This window comes from Oryx dammah, unplaced genomic scaffold (assembly GCF_014754425.2).
Source record: "Oryx dammah isolate SB20612 unplaced genomic scaffold, SCBI_Odam_1.1 HiC_scaffold_23, whole genome shotgun sequence".
NCBI lineage: Eukaryota > Metazoa > Chordata > Mammalia > Artiodactyla > Bovidae > Oryx > Oryx dammah.
In genome coordinates, this window is record NW_024070207.1 from 38283903 (window position 1) to 38306282 (window position 22380).

A 22380-nucleotide genomic window follows, 5' to 3' on the forward strand; every position below is an offset into this window, starting at 1 on the left:
ATCAGATCTAATTCCTTGAACCTATTTGTCATTTCCACCGTATAATTGTAAGAGATTTGATTTAGGTTATACCTGAATGGTCTAGTGGTTTTCCCTACTTTCTTCAATTTAAGTCTGAATTTTGCAATAAGGAGTTCCTGATCTAAGCCACAGTTGGCTCTTGGTCTTGCTTTTGCTGACTGTATAGACCTTCTCCATCTTTGGCTGCAAAGATTATATCAATCTGATTTCAGTATTGAACATCTGGTGATGTCCATGTGTAGAGTTGTTTCTTGTGTTGTTGGAAGAGGGTGTTTGCTATGACCAGTGCGTTTGATTGGCAAAACTATTAGCTTTTGCCCTGCTTCATTTTGTACTCCAAGGCCAAACTTGTCTGTTATTCCAGGTATCTCTTGACTTCCTATTTTTGCATTCCAATCCCTTATGATGAAAAGGGCATCTTTTTTGGTGCTAATTCTAGAAGATTTTGTAGGTCATCATAGAACTGTTCAACTTCAGCTTCTTCAGCATTAGTGGTTGGGGCAAAGAATTGGATTGCTGTGATGTTGAATGGTTTGTCTTGGAAACAAACAGAGATCATTCTGTCATTTTTGAGATTGTATTGCATTTTGGACTCTTATTGACTATGAGGGCTATTCCATTTCTTCTAAGGGATTCTTGCCCACAGTAGTAGATAAAATGGTCATCTGAATTAAGTTCACCCATTCCAGTCCATTTTAGTTCACTGATTCCTAATATGTCAATGTTTGCTTTTACCATCTTCTGTTTGACCACTTCTAATTTACCTTGATTCACGCACCTAACATTCCAGGTTCCTAAGCAATATTGTTCTTTACAGAATTGGACTTTACTTCCATCACCAGTCACATCCACAACTGGGTGTTGTTTTCTCTTAGACTCTCTTTGACTCTCTTCCTTCTTTCTGGAGTTATTTCTCTACTCTTTTCCAGTAGCATATTGGGCACCTACTGACTGGGGGAGTTCATCTTTCAGTGTCTATTTCTTTGCCTTTTCATACTGTTCATGAGGTTCTCAAGGCAAGAGAACCATTTTGCCATTCCCTTCTCCAGTGGACCATGTTTTGTCAGAACTCTCCACCATGACCTGTCTGTCTTGGGTGGCCCTACACAGCATGGCTCATAGTTTCATTGAGTTAGACAAGGCTGTGATCCATGTGATCAGTTTGGTTACTTTTCTGTGATTGTGGATTTCATTCTGCCTGCCTTTTACAAATAGCTGAGAAACGAAGAGAAGGTAAAGGCAAAGGAGATAAGGAAAGATATACCCATCTGAATGCAGAGTTCCAAAGAATAGCAAGGAGAGATTAGAAAGCCTTCCTCAGTGATCAATGCAAAGAAATTAAAAAAAAATCAGCAGAGGCCACAGGACTGGAAAAGGTCAGTTTTCATTCCAATCCCAAAGAAAGGCAATGCCGAAGAATGTTTAAACTACCGCACATTTGCACTCATCTCACACACTAGCAAAGTAATGCTCAAAATTCTCTAAGCTAGGCTTCAACAGTACTGTGAAAACTTCTTCAAGAGATGGGAATATCAGACCACCTTACCTGCCTCCTGAGAAATCAGTATGTGGGTCAAGAAGCAACAGTTAGAACCAGACATGGAAAAAGAAACTGGTTCCAAATTGGGAAAGGAGTACATCAATGCTGTATATTGTCACCCTGCTTGTTTAACTTACATGCAGAGTACATCATGTGAAATGCCGGGCCGGAAGAAGCACAAGCTGGAATCAAGACTGCCGGGAGAAATATCAATAACCTCAGATATGCAGATGATACCACTCTTATGGAAGGAAGCAAAGAGGAACTGAAGAGCCTCTTGATGAAAGTGAAAGAGGAGAGTGAAAAAACTGGCTTGAAACTCAACATTCAGAAAATTAAGATCATGGCATCTGGTCCCATCACTTCATGGCAAATAGATGGGGAAACAATGGAAACAGTGAGAGACTTTATTTTCTTGAACTCCAAAATCACTCCAGATGGTGACTGAATTCATGAAATTAAAAGTCATTTGCTCCATGGAATAAAACCTCTGACCAACCTAGACAGCATATTCAAAAGCAGAGACATTACTTTGCCAACAAAGGTCTGTCTAGTCAAAGCTATGGCTTTTCCAGTAATCATGTATGGATGTGAGAGTTGGACTATAAAGAAAGCTGAGCGCCGAAGAATTGATGGTTTTGAACTGTGGTGTTGGAGAAGACTTTTGAGAGTCCCTTGGAACAAGGTATTCAAACCAGTCAATCCTAAAGGAAATCAGTCTTGAATATTCATTGGAAGGATTGATGCTAAAGCTGAAGCTCCAATACTTTGGCCATTTGATGTGAAGAGCTGACTCATTGGAAAAGACCCTGATGCTGGGAAAGATTGAAGGCAGGAGAAGGGGACAGCAGAGGATGAGATGAATGGCATCATTGACTCAATGGACATGAGTTTTGAGTAAGCTCTGGGAGTTAGTGATGGACAAGGAAGCCTGGCGTGTTGCAGTCCATGGAGTCCCAAAGAGTTGGACATGACTGAGCATCTGAACTGACAGACTGAGTTCACTTTCCTACTGATGTCTGCCCTGTGAGTAGAACAGATGTGTTGAAGGCTGGATGGATGTGTACACATCACAGTGGTCCTTTTCCAAGAATGATAAATGCTTTGGTTTCCAAAAGATTAAAGACAGATAAACCCTAGCATGGGTGCCTGGAGACTTGATTGGCTCTCTTTATATTCATCCAAATGACTCAGTGATGTGTTTTCAGCTTTTCTTGCCCTAATGATCTTTCTCAGTGCCACTGATTTTGTTAGGTCTTTAATATTTTACACCTCTCTGCGCAGTTTCTTCATCTGCAAAACAGAGTAATGGTACCTACCCGACAGGGTTGTTGGGAGGATAAAATCAATTGCTTCACTGAAAATGCTGAAAACATTATTCAGTATATAGTAAACACTCAAAAAAAGTGAGCTCTTGTTATCATGCCAAATCTATCACTACCTCCTTCATGCTTTCTCTGAATGGCACTGGGATCTGCCCACTTTCCCAAGGTGGGAACAATCATTTGGTTCTTGACTACTCTTCCTTCTTCATCTTGCCACATCTAAACAATTGGGCTCTGTTGATTCTTCTTCTTAATGTGCACAGAGATTTCCAAAATGCAAGTCTGACCATGTCATAATTCTCCCATAACTCGTACTCTCACAAACTCCCAACCTTCATATACCCACACGTGGAAAATCTTACACCAGAGTGCCACCTCTGATCTCTCGGTGGTGTGCCCTGCAGTAGTATGTTGAGAAGGATTATGAGGTCACATCTGGGCCCAGTGGAATGGGGTGCTGTGAGTGATTATCAATGTCTGCCATGAGAGGGGTGGGAGTGGGGAGGCTGATGACCCATATGTTGTGAATTTATAGACCCTGCTATAGGATCAAGGCCAAGCTCCCTAACAAGGCAGAGAAGGCTTTCATGCTCTGACCCTAACTAATCTTCTGGCCTCACCTCTAGCCTCTCTTTGCTGTGGCCCATCATGCTGTATATTGTTCCCAGAACCACCATGCTCTTTCTCACCTCCATGTCTTTTCTCATATTATCTTCCTGCCTTGCAATGCCTTCCACCTTTCCCCTGACTCTTACACATTGTTTTAAGACTCAGCTTACTTTCTGATCACCCTGTCCGGGTCTGAAGCTTTTCCTTTGTGTTTCCACAACCCCATGTGCATATAGCAATCCGTACCTTAATCACATCACATCATAATTATCTAGTTCAGTGTCTGTCCCCCATGCTCCCGACTGGACTAGGTGCTTACATGGGCTGGTACTGTGCTTATTCATAGCTATATGGCCAGGGTCACGCAACAAAAACTTACTGAGCACCAGTGATGTGTCGGGCACTGGCAGTTACCTGACTTCAAGCTCATAATGGCTAGAATGGGTATTAACAAAACAAAGCACTCTGCTGAGGGCAAGGATTCACTGTGGAGGAAGGCACATCTGAGCTGAGTTTTAAAGGTAAAGAAGGGGGAACTTTTCTGGGCTAAAAAACCAGCATGTGCAGAGTATTAACAGCCAACATTTATTAGAACCCACCAAGGGGCACACACTGAGCTAAGTGCTTTATACACTTATAAATACAGGGATTTATAAAGGCTCAGGCAGGCCTTAAAGAGCAGAACAGCAAGTTCAGGAACAGCGAGAAATTCAAAGTAGTTGGAACATAGGGTGGGGTAGGGATTAGCCGGAGACAAGATTAGAGGAGGAGGCTGGGCCTGATTGAGAAAGGCTGGGCTGTGAGATCTGGCTTCATGACTTCTCATTGTTTCCTGGAATCCAGGGACAGCAAGGAGAATGCCCTTCTGACCTCAAGTTGCCATCGTAGGGAGACTACAACAGCTCCTTGAAGGAAGGTAGACTAATTTCCATTCCTTAAGCTGAATTTGATTCTAAATTCCTTTGAGATGCTAAAACTCCTGTTTTAGGCCTTACCTATTCAGGTTGAGAAAGCCCTGGAACTGAAATGTGCACAATTTCTACAGATACTGCCCAAATCATTACTACTACCAAAACCTAATCCATCGTCATGAAGTGGCGGATGGGCAGAAGGAAAGCCAGAACATAAAAAACTAAATGGAGAGAGAAATTCATGGCTCCATGCTCTAAAACGCCTGAGTCAGAAGGATATTAGGGCAGAAAAGTGCTATCTCTGGATGTCAACTAAAAATGATAAAGCCTTTATGAGCCAATAGACATGAAATCCTTTCATTATTGATTTAGTCTTCTAGTGCTGTGTGCACAGACACGTTCAGAAATCTGCAGAAGCAGAGCACAGACGTTCTGACTGCACTGCTGCGTACTTGGGTAGAAAATCTCCAATACCCTGCTCCAAATGCATTTTGGGAGAATCTCATTCCTCAGTCCTATAGCAACCAGTGCTGTTAATGTGAGTATGAGTAATATGTTGCCTCCCGGCACAAACAAGAAAGAAATGTTAAAAGGGAGAGTGGGGGTGTGTTCCAAATTTAGCTTTCCTTCCAACCTCTGCCCATATGGTTGGTGGTTAAAAAAATTATTACCAAGCCAACAAAATGTAACCTGATATTAGGAGTTCCACTCTCAGTCTGTGAAACAGGGCTAATATCAGCACACGGTATTCATTTGTCTTAATACCCGCCGATATAGGGAGACTCAGCTCTGAAAGTGGTCCTTGCTTTGGTGCCCCATGAGCTGGCCTACAAGACTCCCATCTAGATTTGGGAGGGAGCTGAAGAGATTTCCATTGGTTAGCAGAGAGATTTCAATGGCAGTCCATCAACCTCAACAGGGAATAAGGGCTTTTGAGGAAGAAAAAAAAAAAAACTTTATGCATCTGGTTAATAGTTTCCAAGTTTCCAATTCTAGGATTCCTAAGGAATTCCAAAGGCATCTTAGATTTCAGACTAACTGAAAATGAGGGGCTCTTTCATTTGCCAGCATAACTTTGGAAGAGAGAAATTTTCTCCCACTTGTGGTAGAAAGAGCTATTGATTCAAGCCTAGAAACTTTAAGGCTGAAGGAAGGAAAATAATCTTTCAAAGCACTCCCTTTCCCATGATGTGCTGGTAAATGTTTAATAACTGGCTCTCTCTCAAAAGAAAAAAAAAGCATGCATGTTGGCTTATTTTAAATTTTGTTGGAATAAAGGATATGGATCATACAATTTACATATCATAAAATCTATCAATATTCTTTAAACTCCAAAAAAAGCCAGTTGGTTTTCACAGAATGCTTTCACTGACTTTTGCCAGACTCTGGCATCTGTAGCCAGACCAAGGTTGCAATTGTCAAGCAAGTGTAGTTCCTGCAAGAACACTGCTTGATAAATTGGTTTACATTAAGGAACAGGACAAAAATGAAATAACAAAGATTTATGCAGGAACATCACTCCTTCATCAATGACAGGAGTGACTTTTCTGCTAAATTGGATAATAGTTTTCAAATAGTGGAAGAATAGTTTCTTGATGTATTGTGCTATTTATTCACAACGTAATAGCTACAGAGACAACCCGATTTAAAGTTTAATCGCCCTGCTAACATTTTTTCCCATCACTTTCTTGACTCTAGATTTTAGACAATCAACAAAACAATAAGTCAAGTCCTCATTTGTAGTTTTCAGTGATTTCTGGGGTGTAGATATTTCTGTCATGGTCAATTTCAAGCTAATGATGTGAAGACACTACACACAGAGTTGGGAAGAGTATAGAGTACTTCTACCACTCAGGCACAAGGAGACACAGATAATGTCAAAAAGGCATAGATAATACCAAACCAGTCAATTCTAAAGGAATCCAACCCTGAATATTCATTGGAAAGACTGATGCTGAAGCTGAAGCTCCAATACTTTGGTCGCCTGATATGAAGAGCCAACTTATCGGAAAAGACCCTAATGCTGGGAAAGATTGATGGCAAGAGAAGAAGGGGGTGGCAGAGGATGAGATGGTTAGATAACATCACCGAATCAATGGACATGAGTTTGAGCAAACTCCGGGAGATAATGAAAGACAGGGAAGCCTGGTGTGCTGCAGTTCATGGGGTCGCAAAGAGTCAGACATGACTGAGTGACTGAACAACAACAACGGTAAAAGTACTAAAATAACCAGGATCTGATGAATTTTGAAAGGCTTGTTTTTAATAGATTATAAGTATAGCTATATAGAATTTAATTTTAATAATGGCTATTTTAAACAACTGAGTCATGAAAATTCTGAAGAGAACAGTCGGCTCATGTGAGTCAGTGCAAGCCAGCAGCAGTACCCCACTGCCCCCACCCCCATCTAGACTAATGCTTGAGTCTATTCCACCTCTGGGTCCAAGGGTAAGGGGCGGTCCAAGGCAGAGACAGACAGTGGGTTACTTCTTCCTGCTCAGAGTGGGGTCTGCTGCTCTTTATTGCCAGTCTGCGAGGAGGTAAGTCCAGAAGTTGCAATAAGCACTTAGACATTTTTATAGCAATTTGACAGAGAGATTTTTTAGATCTGCTGAGTCTCATAATTAAAAACTGTGGCTTTTATTTCTGTAGGCCTTTTTTATCATTTCCTTTTATTATGTTGTACAAAAGTATTGGTCCATGACAGATCTGGAAGGAACAACAATTGCAACAAAAAAGCAAACTAAAAAATACTCTGGTTTTTCACTAGAGAACCTGAATGTACTGGCCTATTCTTTGAGGCCAGAGTTGGAAGGGAGAGCGTGGTGGAGGAGATAAGAGTGGACTGGACAACCTTGATATTGACCATTCAGCCATTAAGGATAAAGACTTGTAACTGGAGGAGGCTCTGTATCCCAGTTTGCTTTTCTAACACGAGGCAGGAAGCTACGAGCCTGGAAATAATTGGGGAGAAATTAGAACTGGATTCTCATAGGAGTAAAACAAATCTAGAGGCTGTGAGTGACAGACAGGATGTTGAAAAGAATTGCTCCCTGGAAAAGTCTGCCATTTGTAAGGATCCATTTGCTTAGGAAAATAGTTGCAGAAAATCATAATTGGTGACAGGTGCTCAAATACAACCAGAAAATCTCTTCTCCACTCCTCTTTCCTTCCCAGAGCCTGAAAAATTGTCTCATTGGTTTGTTCCAACAACTTGGTTCTCTTTTGTTCTACTTACATGTCTGCATCATAAAACCACAGCATCTCAGAGCTATTCTGGACCATAGAAGTCAAGAGCCCCTAATGTAGGTATCTATCCATTCTCTGACATTCCACTCTACCCTCACACCGAGCCAATGTTTCTGATATATGGTTGTTCATTCACTCAGTCGTGTCCGACTCTGTGACCCCATGGATAGCAGCACGCCAGGCTTCCCTGTCCTTCATTATCTCCCAGAGTTTACTCAGACTCATGTCCATTGAGTTGATGATGCCATCCAACCATCTCATCCCTCTGCCACCCCCTTCTCCTTTTGCCTTCAATCATTCCCAGCATCAGGGTCTTTTCCAATGAGTCAGCTCTTTGCATCAGGTGGCCAAAGTACTGGAGCTTCAGCTTCAGATACATGGTTACTTACTCTCTAGTCAAACACCTCCAGAGTCAGGAAGCTGATTTCCGAGAGCAATCCATTCCACTGAAGAATCGCTTAAAGTGGAAAGTTTAACCTTTTTGTCAGTCAAAATATATTTCCTTATAAATTCCAAGTATCGGTTCTAGATCTATTCTCATCTTCCATATGCAAGACCTCTAAATAGTAGAAAGTGAAAGTGAAGTCACTCAGTCATGTCTAACTCTTTGCGACCCCATGGACTCATGGACTGTAGCCTATCAGGCTCCTCCGTCCATGGGATTTTCCAGGCAAGAGTGCTGGAGTGGATTGCCATTTCCTTCTCCAGGGGATCTTTCCAACCCAGGAATCGAACCCAGGTCTCCCTCATTGCAGGCAGACGCTTTACCATCTGAGCCACCAGGGAAGCCCCCAATTCTCCTCTTGTAGAGACTGAACATTGGGACTTTTTTTCAATTGTCCTTCCACTGACCCTGTTTGCAGATTCTTCTCCATCCTGCTCACTCTCCTCAGGATGCACTCAAGGCCACAGACTCACAATGTCTCACACAGTGTGTCCTCCTGCTCACAGGAGGCCCTACCCCGGTATGGACTGGAAGAGCCAAGAGTGGCTCACAACTTCCATTGCTAGAAGGATACTTTGAAGAAGCTAATGAAAGAAGCTTCCCAGGAGGCGCTAGTGGTAAAGAACCCGCGTGCCAATGCCGGAGACATAAGACTTGGGTTTGATCAGGAAGATCCTCTGGAGGAGGCCATGACAACCCACTCCAGTATTCTTGCCAGGAGAATCCCATGGACAGAGGAGCCTGGCAGACTACAGTCCATAGGGTTGCACAGAGTCAGACAGGACTGAAGCGAGTGAGCAGACACACACAATGAAAGAAGCAGAGAGGGTGAAAGCTACCAAGTAGGATGCAAAAAGAAGCAAATGCTGACAAGTAAACCTTGCCCAGGGATAACTGAAGGATTTATCAAACACCTACTGAATGACAGCTGTGGGGCAAGGCAGGAGAAGGAAGCAGAGGTTAGCGACTGATTGCTGATGACAAAGACTTGCTTTCTAACCTCCGAGAGGCACATCATTAAGCAAGGAAACCGCTTCACTCAGAAAGCCATCCTGAATGTGCTAATGAGATTGCCCCCTGGTCTAACAGAGACTGTTCTCAGACACCAGAATTTGCAGACTAGCCTTGACTCCATTTTTGTTTACTTGGCAATTATATTGCTCAAGTCTACCAATGAGCTACAAATTAAGATTCTGTCTGCACAGGTATTCCCATTCTCATCTTTAAAGGTTTTATTTACCATCACCCATATCCATTAGGATTGTTTTAAAAAAATCAAAAGGCAGGAAGTCAGTCTATTTAGAAACATCAAGAACCAGTAGTGCTTTGGATCATTTTCTGGATCATTAAACATCTCTTGGACAGGTGTGTACATAGGCAGGGTCTGTAAGAAGATTTCCTTTCAGAAAGACTAACAACAAAAACTGCCAGGAACGTCATTCCTACCAAAGGAAACTGGAACTCTTCTGTCCCTGGCACAGGCAAATAAGAGGGAGAAAGAGGTGATGGCTGTACCTCTATTCTTTTTGCCATATTAACAAAGTTAACAGACAGCATTGTCTCAATTGGAAAGAGATTTGATAACATGTGTGCACACTTGTGCAATGCACGTAGTTTCAGGGGTTTTGTGGAAGGTCAGTGATTGTAGGGCAGCTGATGACTCTGAGTTCCTCCTCTAAGAATGGGACCCCAGCCTGGCTTCGTATCTAATCTCTACCTGCAGCCCCTGGGACTGTGCTCACCACGTGCTCTCAGTTTCTCCCTTGTTCTGCAGGCCCATGATTCCTTGCGCCCCTGGGCTCCTCTGATTTGGCTCCCTCTAGAGTCCATTGTTCATCAGGGGAATGTAGGGCCATCACGCAGGTTTGATTAGACATTGAATATCTTTCTGGTGCTCCCAGATCCCTTGGGGATGAAGTGAGGATCCCTTCACTTCTATCTTGCAGCTCAAGTGGAGGCTCTAGGCTGGGCACTTTCCTGCCGGTTCTGCTCTTTCTTTTCTACTAGTAAGTATTGAACCTCCCCCTCCTATTCCTTTCTAGTCACACTAGATCACAGCAATTAGTTGAGGCTGTCACTCAAGTGGCCAACATGGCTTCCTCCAGGGAAAATCAATCACCCCACTTAGCCACATTCATATAGTAAACTGTTCCCTTTTAATTTGAAAATTGATGACAAAATATAATACAATGGTCACAAATTGCTCACACTATCCCCAACACTCCCCCAATTCTTACAGTTGTATGGAAGGTCTACCAATAAGTAGAAGCATTATAGCACTTCCCCTGATAAAAGCCTCATGGCCTAATGGTTCAGAGGGTAAGTAGACCCACAAACGTGAACCCCAGCATATATCCTTTAAAATAACAAGATGGTAACTTTAGTTTTTACCTTTCCTTATTTTCATCTTCCACCAGCTTACCTGAAGTAATTCCCTAGTCAACACTAAGGCGTGGGGATGGCCCCTTTTTGGGTACACTTACTCAGTTGGTTGGTAATGTCACTATGAAAGTTTGCATCCAAATCCCTCTACATGAGCCATGGGAACTGCCTAAAGCTCTGAGGTGAGGTGGGAATGGCTGTCTTGTCCATGTATTAGCCTGAACCACCTGGTCTGTGTCTGAGAGAAAAGTGCTATTATAGTGAGCTTTGGTTCCTTCAGCTTCCCTATGGCATTTGATCTCTAAAAGAGAAGATCAAGGCATGAAAGCAGATTGATTGTAGCTAAGAGCAAGATAGAATGGAAAGAATCAGGGGCCCTTTCATGACCCTACCCAACTCACTGTCCCTGACTGCCCCACTAACACCAAAGAAAACAAAACATAACTCGCTGAGATTCTTTCAAGATGTAGGTGACCACTATTTTTGTGACTGGTTATTTGCACAACTCAGCAGACATATTTGTCATTGCTTAAATACCTTCTTACTGGGCTAAAAACAAGTTAATGAGCAACCGAAAATGCTACCCTGGGGATGGAAAAAGAGGGAGTACATTATAGTGAAATTTGTTGGCCAGAACACTGGGAATTTAATTTATTATTATTTTAGCTGTAGGCTTTTGATGAGTAAAATTCACTTATGACCCCGTGGTACCAAATAATATTAATAATGTTACCCTAAATGGGTAATTGTTTTACAGTTTATAAAGTATTTTTATATTCATTATCACATGTGTTTCATTCAATACCTTATGAAGTGGGCAGATCAGGAAATATTTTATTATTTTTGCATATGAGGAATATGAGGCTCAGAGGAGTTGAGTGACTTTGTCCAAGTCCAACACTGGGAGGTAACAGAGCAGAACTGAGACTCAGTTTGTCTGACTCCATAGATGAAATGCCCTCCTTCCCGTGATATCTCAAGCTTCAGCAGCCTAAGGGTAGGAGTGTCCTGTTCACCCATCAGATGGGACCCAGGGTAAATGACAGGGGGTCCACTTATGCTGAGATCTTATGGTTGAGGGACTGATATCCCAAGGAAGAAGATTGAAGGGAGTCACTACAGGACCTTAGCTGAGAATTTCAGAAGTGGATTACTTAGTGGTTAGCAACCTTCAACATAAGCGCCAAAGATCTGACTGCTGGGTTTCCAAGGAGTGCAAAGGAAGCAAGATCAGGTAATTCAAACTATAGACTACATTGTGGGAACACGGCCATAATCTATTCCTGGACTTGTTACCAGCAGGGCAGTATAAATCCACATATATTTTGAGCTCTGAACAGAACTTGATCACTTTCCCATTAAAAAAATCCGAGGACATTTCATTCTCCTACAAACCCTGTACTCATTCTTCAGCAGGCAATATGATTTGTTCTAAAGTGTGAAAAATTTGCAGATGTTACCCATGATCAAAGGCCCATTTTAGAGTTCCTCCATTAATTGTACCCTTTTCATCAAGCCAACCAGTCAATGACTTTATTAAAACACATGACTACCAGCCCACATTTGCGAGGGTTTGATTTGACAGTTCAGAAGAACAGTTAAGCCACTGAAGCATCCTTCCCTTATTCTATGTGTACAAGCGTGTTAGGAATCGGAGTATAAGGCTGCTGCTGCTGCTGCTAAGTCGCTTCAGTCGTGTCCGACGCTGTGCGACCCCACAGACGGCAGCCCACCAGGCTCCCCAGTCCCTGGGATTCTCCAGGCAAGAACATTGGAGTGGGTTGCCATTTCCTTCTCCACTTAAAAAAAAAAAAAGAATGAAAATCATTGGCTTAAAAATATTTTCTAATCTCTGTTTTTAGCAAGAAAAGAGTCATTGTTCTTTTGCTTCCAGATTGTAAAGTAACTGTAAGGAGGAACTCTGGGGTGCAGAGACTCATGGGGCTCACAGCTTCTCTCCAGAACTGCTGGAAAGGGGTGACTGGGAGGGGTGGGGAAGCAGACAGCCTCTGTCCCTCCCAACAGCTGGGGAAGACAGAGAGGAATGGCAGAAGGCACCTGCTGAGACTTGGATTTCACCTTCACTTCCAGTCAGGGAACAAGTGTCAAGTTTTCTTTTTTCAGCCCTCACACTGACATGAAGAGACTGCATGTTTCTTGAGGGCAAATATTTCCACAAGAAACACTGGTTGAGTATGGCAGGAAAGTGCCCTTTGGTTCTAGGGCTGGTTCAAGTCCCTCCCAGGCCCAAGGTATGTTCCATGAACTGTTCTCCTCATGCTGACACCAAGCAGCTGAAGCCCCTCTGCCTCCCAGGGAGCCACCAGGAATGTTTCTATATACTATGGTCTGTTTCTACTTTCCTCATCCAAAGAAATCAGCTTTCGCAGTATCCATTCTTTGGCCCAGCTTGAGACAAGAGTCTCTTTGTTTTCTGACTCGCTGTTATAAAGATGTTAGGCTCGCCAGCATGCTTTGGCTGTACCCACAGAACAGCACAAGCTGGAGCAAGAAGAGGTCCAGGAGAGACAGGGGTGAGGGAGTGGTAACACAGATGTCTCTGAGACAGGTACTTCTTGCTGGGAGTTTTTCTGTGAGCATAAATTTCAATTGTGTTTCCAACAGCAGGTATGCACATGTGCACACCTACGTGTGTGTGTGTGTGTACATGTGTGCGCATGGGCATGTGTGTGTGTTTTCTCTGTGGGTGAGACTTGGCGGACAGGAAGCAGATGCTTAAGATGCTTAGTCATCATGTCTTGGCCAGGGACACATGGCCAGAGCTTGCAAAGCTTCTCAGGGATCAGCCCCAGCCAAAGCTCTGAGAGTTGCCAGCTACCCAAATAGCTTACAATAAGAGCTTTGACAAGACCAAAAACTAGAACAATGCTGATGGCAACCTGGCAACAAAACAGTCATCTTATTGCACCAGGTCCCTCATGGATGATCTGTCTTTGGAAGGGAGTCTGAACATGGGTGTTCAATGTGAGTGCTTTATAACTCATGCGCTAAATTCAATCTTTTCAGAAAATACATGCTGAACTAGGGTTGCTGAGAAAGCCAAAGAGCTTCCAGAGACTTTGGAATAACAATAACAGTCCTCTGCTTGTTATAAATATTTGTAGAGCTTCATAGGTTACAAAGCACCTTCACACTTATTATCACATTTGATTTTCATAACCACCCACTGAAGTAGGCAAGTATGATTATCCCCATTTCATAGCTGGAGAAACTGAGGCTCAGAGCAGCTACATAACTTGCTCAAGGTCCCACTATAGTAAATATGCTAGGACTAGAACCGAAGTATCCTAACCTATCACAGAGATGATGGGCCTTGGGCCTCTCTTATACTCCGTAGAGTACTTAACTCAATGCAGGGACAGGTTAGCGGCTTCTTGGATGCTTCAAGTATTAAGCCTAAATGCTATAAGAGTTCAATTAGAAGGTGGTAACAACTAAACAAATCACCTAGGGATTGTGTTAACATGACCTCCTGATTCAGTAGGTCTTGAGGTGGGGCCTAAGATCCTGCATTTCTTTTTTTTTCTTCATGAAAAGTATTTTCTATTACTTTAAAAAAAATTTATTTTAATTAGAGGCTAATTACTTTACAATATTGGCAATACATCAACATGAATCCGCCACAGGTGTACATGTGTTCCCCATCCTGAACCCCCCTCCCACCACCCTCCCCGTACCATCCCTCTGGGTCATCCCAGTGCACCAGCCCCGAGCATCTTGTATCCTGCATCAAACCTGGACTGGCGATTCATTTCATATATGATATTATACATGTTTCAATGCCATTCTCCCAAATCATCCCACCCTCTCCCTCTCCCACAGAGTCCAAAAGTCCATTTTAAACATCTGTGTCTCTTTTGCTGTCTCGCATACAGGGTTATCATTACCATCTTTCTAAATTTCATATATGTGTGTTAGTATACTATACTGGTGTTTTTCTTTCTGGCTTACTTCACTCTATATAATAGGCTCCAGTTTCATCCACCTCATTAGAACTGATTCAAATGTATTCTTTTGAATGGCTGAGTAATACTCCACTGTGTATATGTACCACAGCTTTCTTATCCATTCATCTGCTGATGGACATCTAGGTTGCTTCCATGTCCCGGCTATTATAAACAGTGCTGAGATGAACATTGGGGTACACGTGTCTCTTTCAGTTCTGCTTTCCTCGGTGTGTATGGCCAGCAGTGGGATTTCTGGGTCATAAAGCAGTTCTATTTCCAGTTTTTAGATCCTGCATTTCTAACAAGCTCCCAGCTGATACAGATGCTGCTGCTCCATGGACCCCACTTGGAGTAGCATGGGGTAAGGGGAGATTGCAGAATGTCAGTTACCTGGCTTTAGTTGCCTTTTATGGGTCTTAAATAAACCAAAAAATAAGGCAATTAATTCTGATCTACATTTGCAGGCTCTTGGAGTTCCCATAGGTCAGTAGCAACAGCAACACACCAGGTGTTTTAACAGTAGGTAACATTTTTGGAGTGTTTACTAGGTCCCAGACCCTGTGCCAAGTGCTTTGCATGGATTATTTTATTTAATGGCCACAACACTATGAAATAGGCTGAGAAAGGAGGTAACCCTCCAAAAGGAAAACATATTAGCCTTGTTTTGAGGAGTGAAAGGAATAGGTCAGCTGTAACTGTGGGTAAGAAGACACTTTTTAGTGGTCATCTCAGCAGCAATTAAATTTAACAATCGGAAAGAAGGGTCAGACTCCAAATTCAGAAAGAAGAATTATAGAAAAAGAGAGCACTTAGGAAACTTTAGGATGAAGACTTTTAAAAGTGAATATAGCTCAGAAGGCCTGGATACTGCTCAGAACTTCTTATGAGCATCCTGGCCTACAAGTGTGCCGAGGGCCAGGTGTGGGCAGCCCTTGGTAAAAGCCTGGCTTGTCTGACTGGAACAGTCAAAGGACCTAGTATAGAGAAAATAAGATCTGTTTTAATGCGTAAAGAGCTCTGGAGAAGAACAAAACACAGAGAATCTGCATGGTCAGAAGAAGGTGTCCCTGAAAGACTCCAGTAAGCACGTTGCCAGGGACTAAAGCCAACATCGTCACAGACTGTTGGCAATAGCATGGCCAGCGAGAGATGCCTGGGCATTCTCTTCATTTTACAAATGGAGAAACTGACTTCTCCAAAGAGGCAGGGGCTTGCCCCGGGACACATGGGAGTTAGAAGCAAAGCCAAGAATAGAAGCTCAGTGTCCTGCACTTCCTCCAGTGCATCAAAAGCTGGGAATAAGCGAGCCAGGGAGAGCAGCCAGTAGGACTGCTTACTGGCCAGAGTGCAAAAGAACTGTTCAGGGACAAAAGGGGGACAGGAGAGAGTCTGAACATACTCTGAGCCTTGTTTTTTATTTTCAAGTTGTCTTTTGGAGGAAGGAATTTGGAAGCTCTTAATGAGATAGAGGTAAATGCACACAGTGTTCCAAGTCTAGTTGACGAAGTAGATGTTGATGTATCACCAGGATCAGATGGCATCTACCCAGATTTTGGGTAAAATTGTGTAATAGCTGACCAAAGTGTATAGCTTGTTATTCCAAATAGCTATTGTGCCACGAGCCTGGCAGATTGCCAGTGAGTCTCCTCTTCATGAGAAGCATTTGAAAGGGAACCCAAGGAACTCCAGGCAGGTAGGCTCACTGAACATGTTAGGCAAATGTACCCTATTGAGAGTAAAGCATCATTTTTTCTGGAAATTAAATTAACCACCATTTGTGTAGCATTTTACAGTTGACAAAGCACTTAGGGTTAATCATGCCTAACTAATTGACTAGAATTCTTTGAGAGGATAAATGTACATTTGGACAAAGGGAAACCAGTAGATGTAATCTATTTATATTTTGAAAAGGCCCTTGACAAGGTCCCACACCAAACACTCTTTAAAAAAGTTAAGTCACCATGGAATTGGAGAATTGCGCTTTGAAATGGATAGGGAAGAGGCTTCTAGGCAGGAGAGCAAGAGGAGGGATAAATAGGGACTTTTGGAGAAACACGAACAGTGGTGTGTACTAAAAATCAGTATGGGGACCAGTTACTAGTTTGCTGAGTCATCTAAGCAGCCTTTAGCTGACCACAAGCTTTTCGGGGGGAGCAAAATGCAAAGCAGATTTGTCTAATAAATGGCCTCTGAAAGCTCACTGCCTGACTCTGAATCCTGACTCTGACCTTAGCCACTGCATGACCTTAAGCAAATTACTCTACCTCTTCCAGCATCAGTTTTCTCATCTGTCAAGTGGGAATAATAATAGTGGTGTTGTGAAAATGACATGAGGTGACGTGTGTGAATTTCTGGCACAGCACTCGCAGCATGGTTAAGTGTCTAATAAACAAAACCTTCTGTGAGTTTTACTTATTATGTTTACTCAACATTCTTTCTGTAGGATGTCAGGCTCTGAGTGACCATGTTATGCCTTAGGAATGGAACTTGGGAGCCAGTGCAGACTATTTCTTGAAAGTATTGGCAGAATTTGTTTTAGTAATTCAGAGGGCAGAGATAAGTATGCAATGAGATGGTTGTGAAAGATTTCACTGAAGGAAACGAACAATTATGGAGCACCTAGTATGTTGCAGATACTGGGACAGATGCTTCACAAACTTTTTCCCTTGATTTGATCCTGGACTAGTTGCTTACTGATGGATAAATCAAATGGATCCCCTTTTGATGGATGAGGGAATGCAGATTTAGCTAGGAGGCTAAGAACTGACCCAGGTCCTGCTAGCTCATAAGGAATAGAGCCAGAATTTAAATACAAATTTACTCGACCCCTAAAAATATTTTCACTGCATAATATTTGAAATGCACTTTTAGGGATGGGTGTAATTCAATAGAAAATAAAAAGGTATGTACATAGAAATAAATGTGGGGAACATTTGAAGACAGGAATAAGAACAGTATGTCAATTCATGCTCCTGGGGGATGAGTATGGTTTGTTCTTTCTGAAGAGTAGATTGCTGTGGGGCTAGTGGTGGGAAATGACACGGGAAGGATACTTTAGGCTAGACCAGAAAGCCCTCAGAACTCTGCTAAGGAGTCTGAGCATAAGCCTCCAGGCAACAGGGACAGGATGAAGGTAGCTGAGCTAGGAAGAGGTAGGAGATGCTTTAGAAAGATTAACCTGGCAGCTGTACAAGGTGAATTTGGTGGAATCTTCTGCCTGGGTCTCTGATTCTTTGTTCTCTAATCTGTTCGCCTAAGGCTCTCAATACTCCTGGCTTAGCCTAGAAGCCTGGAGACCACTTATGATGTGATCTTAGCATATGCGGGGGTGGGGGATGCGAGGAAGGGAGGATAGAAAGGAAACAGTGAGAGAAGCAGAAAAAAAATGATAAATCATCTACAGAGATCTGGTGCCCAACTGTATATGAAAGTCAAGAGAGACGAGTCAAAGATGACTTCAGTTTTAAGCCTCAGTGACTGGGATAATGGTAGTGGCATTAGAAAAATAATGATATTAAGGGAGGAACCAGTTTGAGATGGTCTATTGTTAAGTTTGATTTATGATACATAGAGTTAGGGGTAATGGTGGGAAAGTCAGGAAGAAGAAAGCTAGTAAGCAGCTGGAGATCTGGGAAGGTAGCTCAGGAGACCAGTGAAGGCTGGAGGTAATGATTTTATGAGTTATCCCCACAGTGGTATAATACTTAAAGAATGTTCACTGCAGCATTAACCACAACAGCCAAGAGGTAGAAACAGCCTAAATGTCCACTGATGGCTAAAGGAATAAAGTAATCATGGACAGGCATACAGTGGAACATTATTTAGCCTTAAGAAGAGGGAAATCCTGTAGTCATACACTACAATGTGGATGAAACTTGAGGACATCATGCTTAGTGAAATAAGCCAGTCACAGAAGGACTACATCACTCCACTTCCATGAGGGAGCTAAGTAGCCAAACTCATAGATGCAGGAAGTCAAATGCTGGTGCCAGGGACTGAGGGAGGGGAAAGGGAAGTTAGTGTTTAATGGGGACAGATTTTCAGTCAAACAAATGAAGAAGTCTAGAGATCTGCTATATAACCTGTGTATTACTATTAATAACAATACTGTACACTTAAAAGTTTGTTATGAGGGACTTCCCTGGTGGTCCAGTGGCTAAGACTCTGTGCTCCCAAGGCAGGGGGCCCAGGTTCCAACCCTGGTCGGGGAACTAGATCCTACATCCCACAACTAAGGGTTCACATGCTGCAACTAAAGATTCTACGTGACACAATGAAGATCAAAATTCTTATGTGCTGCAATTAAAGACTTGGTTCAGTCAAAAAAATAAATATTTGAAAAAGTTTATTAAGAGGGTAGATTTCATATCAGATTTTTTTTGCCAGAATAATAATAAAAAAAAAGAACTTACAGAAATCATTAAAAAAAAATGAAATAGCCAAAGTAGATAAGATACGTATTTTCTCTGGGGAAGTGAGAAAACATAGAAGCTTAAGAAGAGACTCAGTTTCAGGACAGCATTGGAAAGAAATAGGGAAGGAAAGAAGTTGAAACAGAAAGAGGAGCTTGTAGGGTCTCAGAGGCCACAGGCAATAGGGTTTCAAGGAGAAGGCTGTGCACTGCAGAAGGAAGAATGGACACCAGAAGTCTTAAGACCCAAGTTGGATTTCTAGCTCTTTCATTTAGATGAATCTCATTTCTTCTCTGAGCCCCAATTTTCTTGTAGTCATACACTACTTTATCTCTCTGTATAAATGGAAACAAGAATGCCTATCCATACGAAAGCATTTTGTACATTGGGCTAACTGATACAAATGTGGCTTGTGAAGAAATATTTTTTGTTATGGTTGTTTTGCCTTCTTGGCAGCATCAGCTCTCTATTTTTCTTCTACTTGTTTTCATGTAGCTGTACAGTTATGTAGCATAGCCTATCAGTGTTAAACTACTAGTGGAAAAAACTAAATATGACATTCTAAGAGGAGAAGGTCACCTAATGTCTTTTCTTTGAAAGTTACCCCATCATTGGTTTTTCACTAGGCTCTCAAGATTGCGTTTCTTTTTGCATCTCTTTTTATAACTGAGAAGAACCAAGGAAATTTCCAGCAGGAAACAAAGCCAACTGATTTAGGTCAGTTCATTTTAGACAATGAAAAACAGGAAGTTACCCTTTTAGGTTCAGAGATTTTTTTAAAAGCTACCTGAAAACTTCATTTTTCTAAAGTGTTGCCTTTCCTTGATGGTATTGTGTGTTACAGAGATTTTAGTGAAGTTATAAAGAGCAGATTCAATTGGTATTTAATTCCCAAGCATCACGATTTTAGCTCAGATTTGCACCAGCACTAATCACTTACCTGCAAGGAAGCGGAGCTGGTTCTTCACTTTCATCATCCCATCACCAGAGCCTCCGATGCACTCATCTTCATCATCGCCACAGTCTCCACTTTCAAGCCCTTCCTCATCAAGGTTTTTATCCAGAACTCTACCTTTGGGTACAGACATGGTCCTCAGGAGCTGAAAGAAAACAACCAGGATTGCAGCAACTTTTCGTATTTCTCAGGTAGGTCTAAGACAGTGTGTTGTTAACAGGAAGCATTTTAAAATATGAGAAAGAGCTACACAGAAAGTTTTAAAAATCATTTTCAAACTTACATAGACATACATTGCTTATACTCTTTAGAGCTGCATACTTCTGGACCTTTCCATAGCATTTGACATGATTCTCCACTCTTCCACTCTACTTCCACCATCAGTAGCCAGAATGAATATTGTATCAGAACTTTCCCATGTCTTAAGCCTCCGTGGGAGGAGAAGTCACTGATGAGGAACTAAGTCATGATAGGCAAAGCATATTTATAGGCTGAGAGAACACCAAGTTCAGAAAAGATGCCTGTGAAAGTCCACTAGATCTGTATTTACATTCACCTAATTAAATCAGCAAATGCATCCCACCACATGAAGAAAACGGCAGTGACATTTTATACACATTTAGATGAATAGTTATAATTAATTGTTCCATACTATGCCCTGACCACTTGAAAAACAAAATCTCCATCCTCTACAGTTTCAATAAGATGCTCTGAAATTCATTCTGCTTGATTGTAGATCATATACCTAATAAGAGACATGCCTGTTTTGCTCTGCAGTATCTGGCCTTTCAGTCACACAGTCAATGCCTTTTTAACTTTAGGGTGACTTCCACCTCCCAAAAGTCTCACCACAGACTCAGAAGCCCGGCTCACAGCACGAGTGGTCTTCTGAGGGCAATTTTCCTTTTCCTCACAATCTCTCTCCAAGGCTGTATTCCACCACCCTCTACCCTCTATTCCTACTGTAGCTTCTGCCCTACCATCCATGTTTAGTCCTAAATATCAGTCCACCTCCTATTTTTAAATAATGGACAACAAAAAATGTGGATATGCAGAAAGTGAGACTTTCGCAATTGCAGAACAGGTATCCAAGAAAAGAAACGCTGCATATTTACACAGGCACATTTTGGTTGCCGTGGCCTTCACTGTCTGTGTTCACTGTCCCTCCAAAATATACTTTCCTGCTCTCCACCTGTGATTTAGCTGTTACACCATGATCTACTTGGAACAAGCAATATACCATAGAGAAATGTGACTCTGCAGGTTTATTTCTCTTTCTAAGCAAAGAAAGAAAAATCCACAATGAAAAGCTGGTTCTTTCCTGGCCAACAGCCTCTAATGGTATCAGTGAAGCCAACCCCTCTATCATCTTCTATTCCAGCACCATCTCTGCCATCAAACTCTAAACACATTTCCTTCTCTACCCTTTCCCCCTTCCTACGCATCTAAACATGTAATATAGACACAAAGGCTGGGATAAGCTAGACCAGCAGTTCTCTAACATTTAGATTTCAGGACCCCTTTATACTCTTATTGGGAATATCAGGGAACTTTTAATTATACAGTTGTATCTATCAACATTACCATCTTAGAAATTACAACTGAGAACTTAAAAGAAATATTTAAAAACTAATTTAAACATAACAAATAAAAAACCTATGACATGTTAACATAAATAGCATTTTTAATGAAAAAGAAATATATTTTCCCCTGACATAAAACCATTAGAAGGAAGGCTGGCATAGTTTTACATTTTTGCAAGTATCTTTAATATCTAGCTTCATATGATACCTGGATTATCATATCTAGTTCTCCCTTCAATCTGTTGTTATATGTTGTTTCAGTTGAAACATCTGCAGAAAATCCAGCCTCTCACAGGTATGTAATAGGAAAAGACAGAAGTATTTTATTAAGAGTAGCCTTTTCAGATAATTCTGGATATTTTTCATTGAAACTACATAAAAACTCAACAAGTGAAAAAGGTTACTTGTAATGTTGAATATGAAACCATATAAATAAACTTTTTATGTTATGTTACATTAAAATCCATTGGTATATTTTGAATTTTGAATGGGCCTTTTACCCATTTTGACTCATCATGCACAGATCATCTGGAAAATATTGGTTCACTGAGCTCTGCAGGTCTCCCAAATGTTGACACCTTTCATTATATGATATTTTAAAAATCACATTCATTAACATCACCTCCAATCTCATTTAAAAAGTCTTTGAAGCATTGGAAAGCTCTCAAGGTCATGGTGGTAGATACAAGTTTTCCAAAATTTTAATTTACTCTTTAAAGTTTGAATTTTACCCTTGGCAACACACACTGTCAGTATTTCCTTTAACTGTCAGGCTCTCTTTGTTCCTTTCAAACAAAATGTCTAACAAATACTGAAGCCTGCATAACCATAGTTTGTCAGTCAGTAAAAAAGGCTAATTTAGCTCATGGCTTAAATAATCTCACAAATGCTTTTCCTTAAGACACGTATCAACACAGTTTGTAGCATAAGTACCTTACACATAAGTCAAATGTCATAACACAGATTTTTTTTTAAGTTC

At 41.6% G+C, this 22380-nt stretch overlaps 1 protein-coding gene across 1 annotated transcript in view; it reads right to left on the reverse strand.

Moving 5' to 3' along the window:
* Positions 1-22380, reverse strand: part of GPC3 (glypican 3) — a 451757-nt gene that overhangs the window by 42149 nt on the left and 387228 nt on the right. Inside the window, exon 7 of the mRNA XM_040266185.1 lies at positions 19804-19963. Within this exon, the coding sequence (XP_040122119.1) occupies positions 19804-19963 (160 nt within the window). The remainder of the gene's footprint in view (positions 1-19803; positions 19964-22380) is intronic.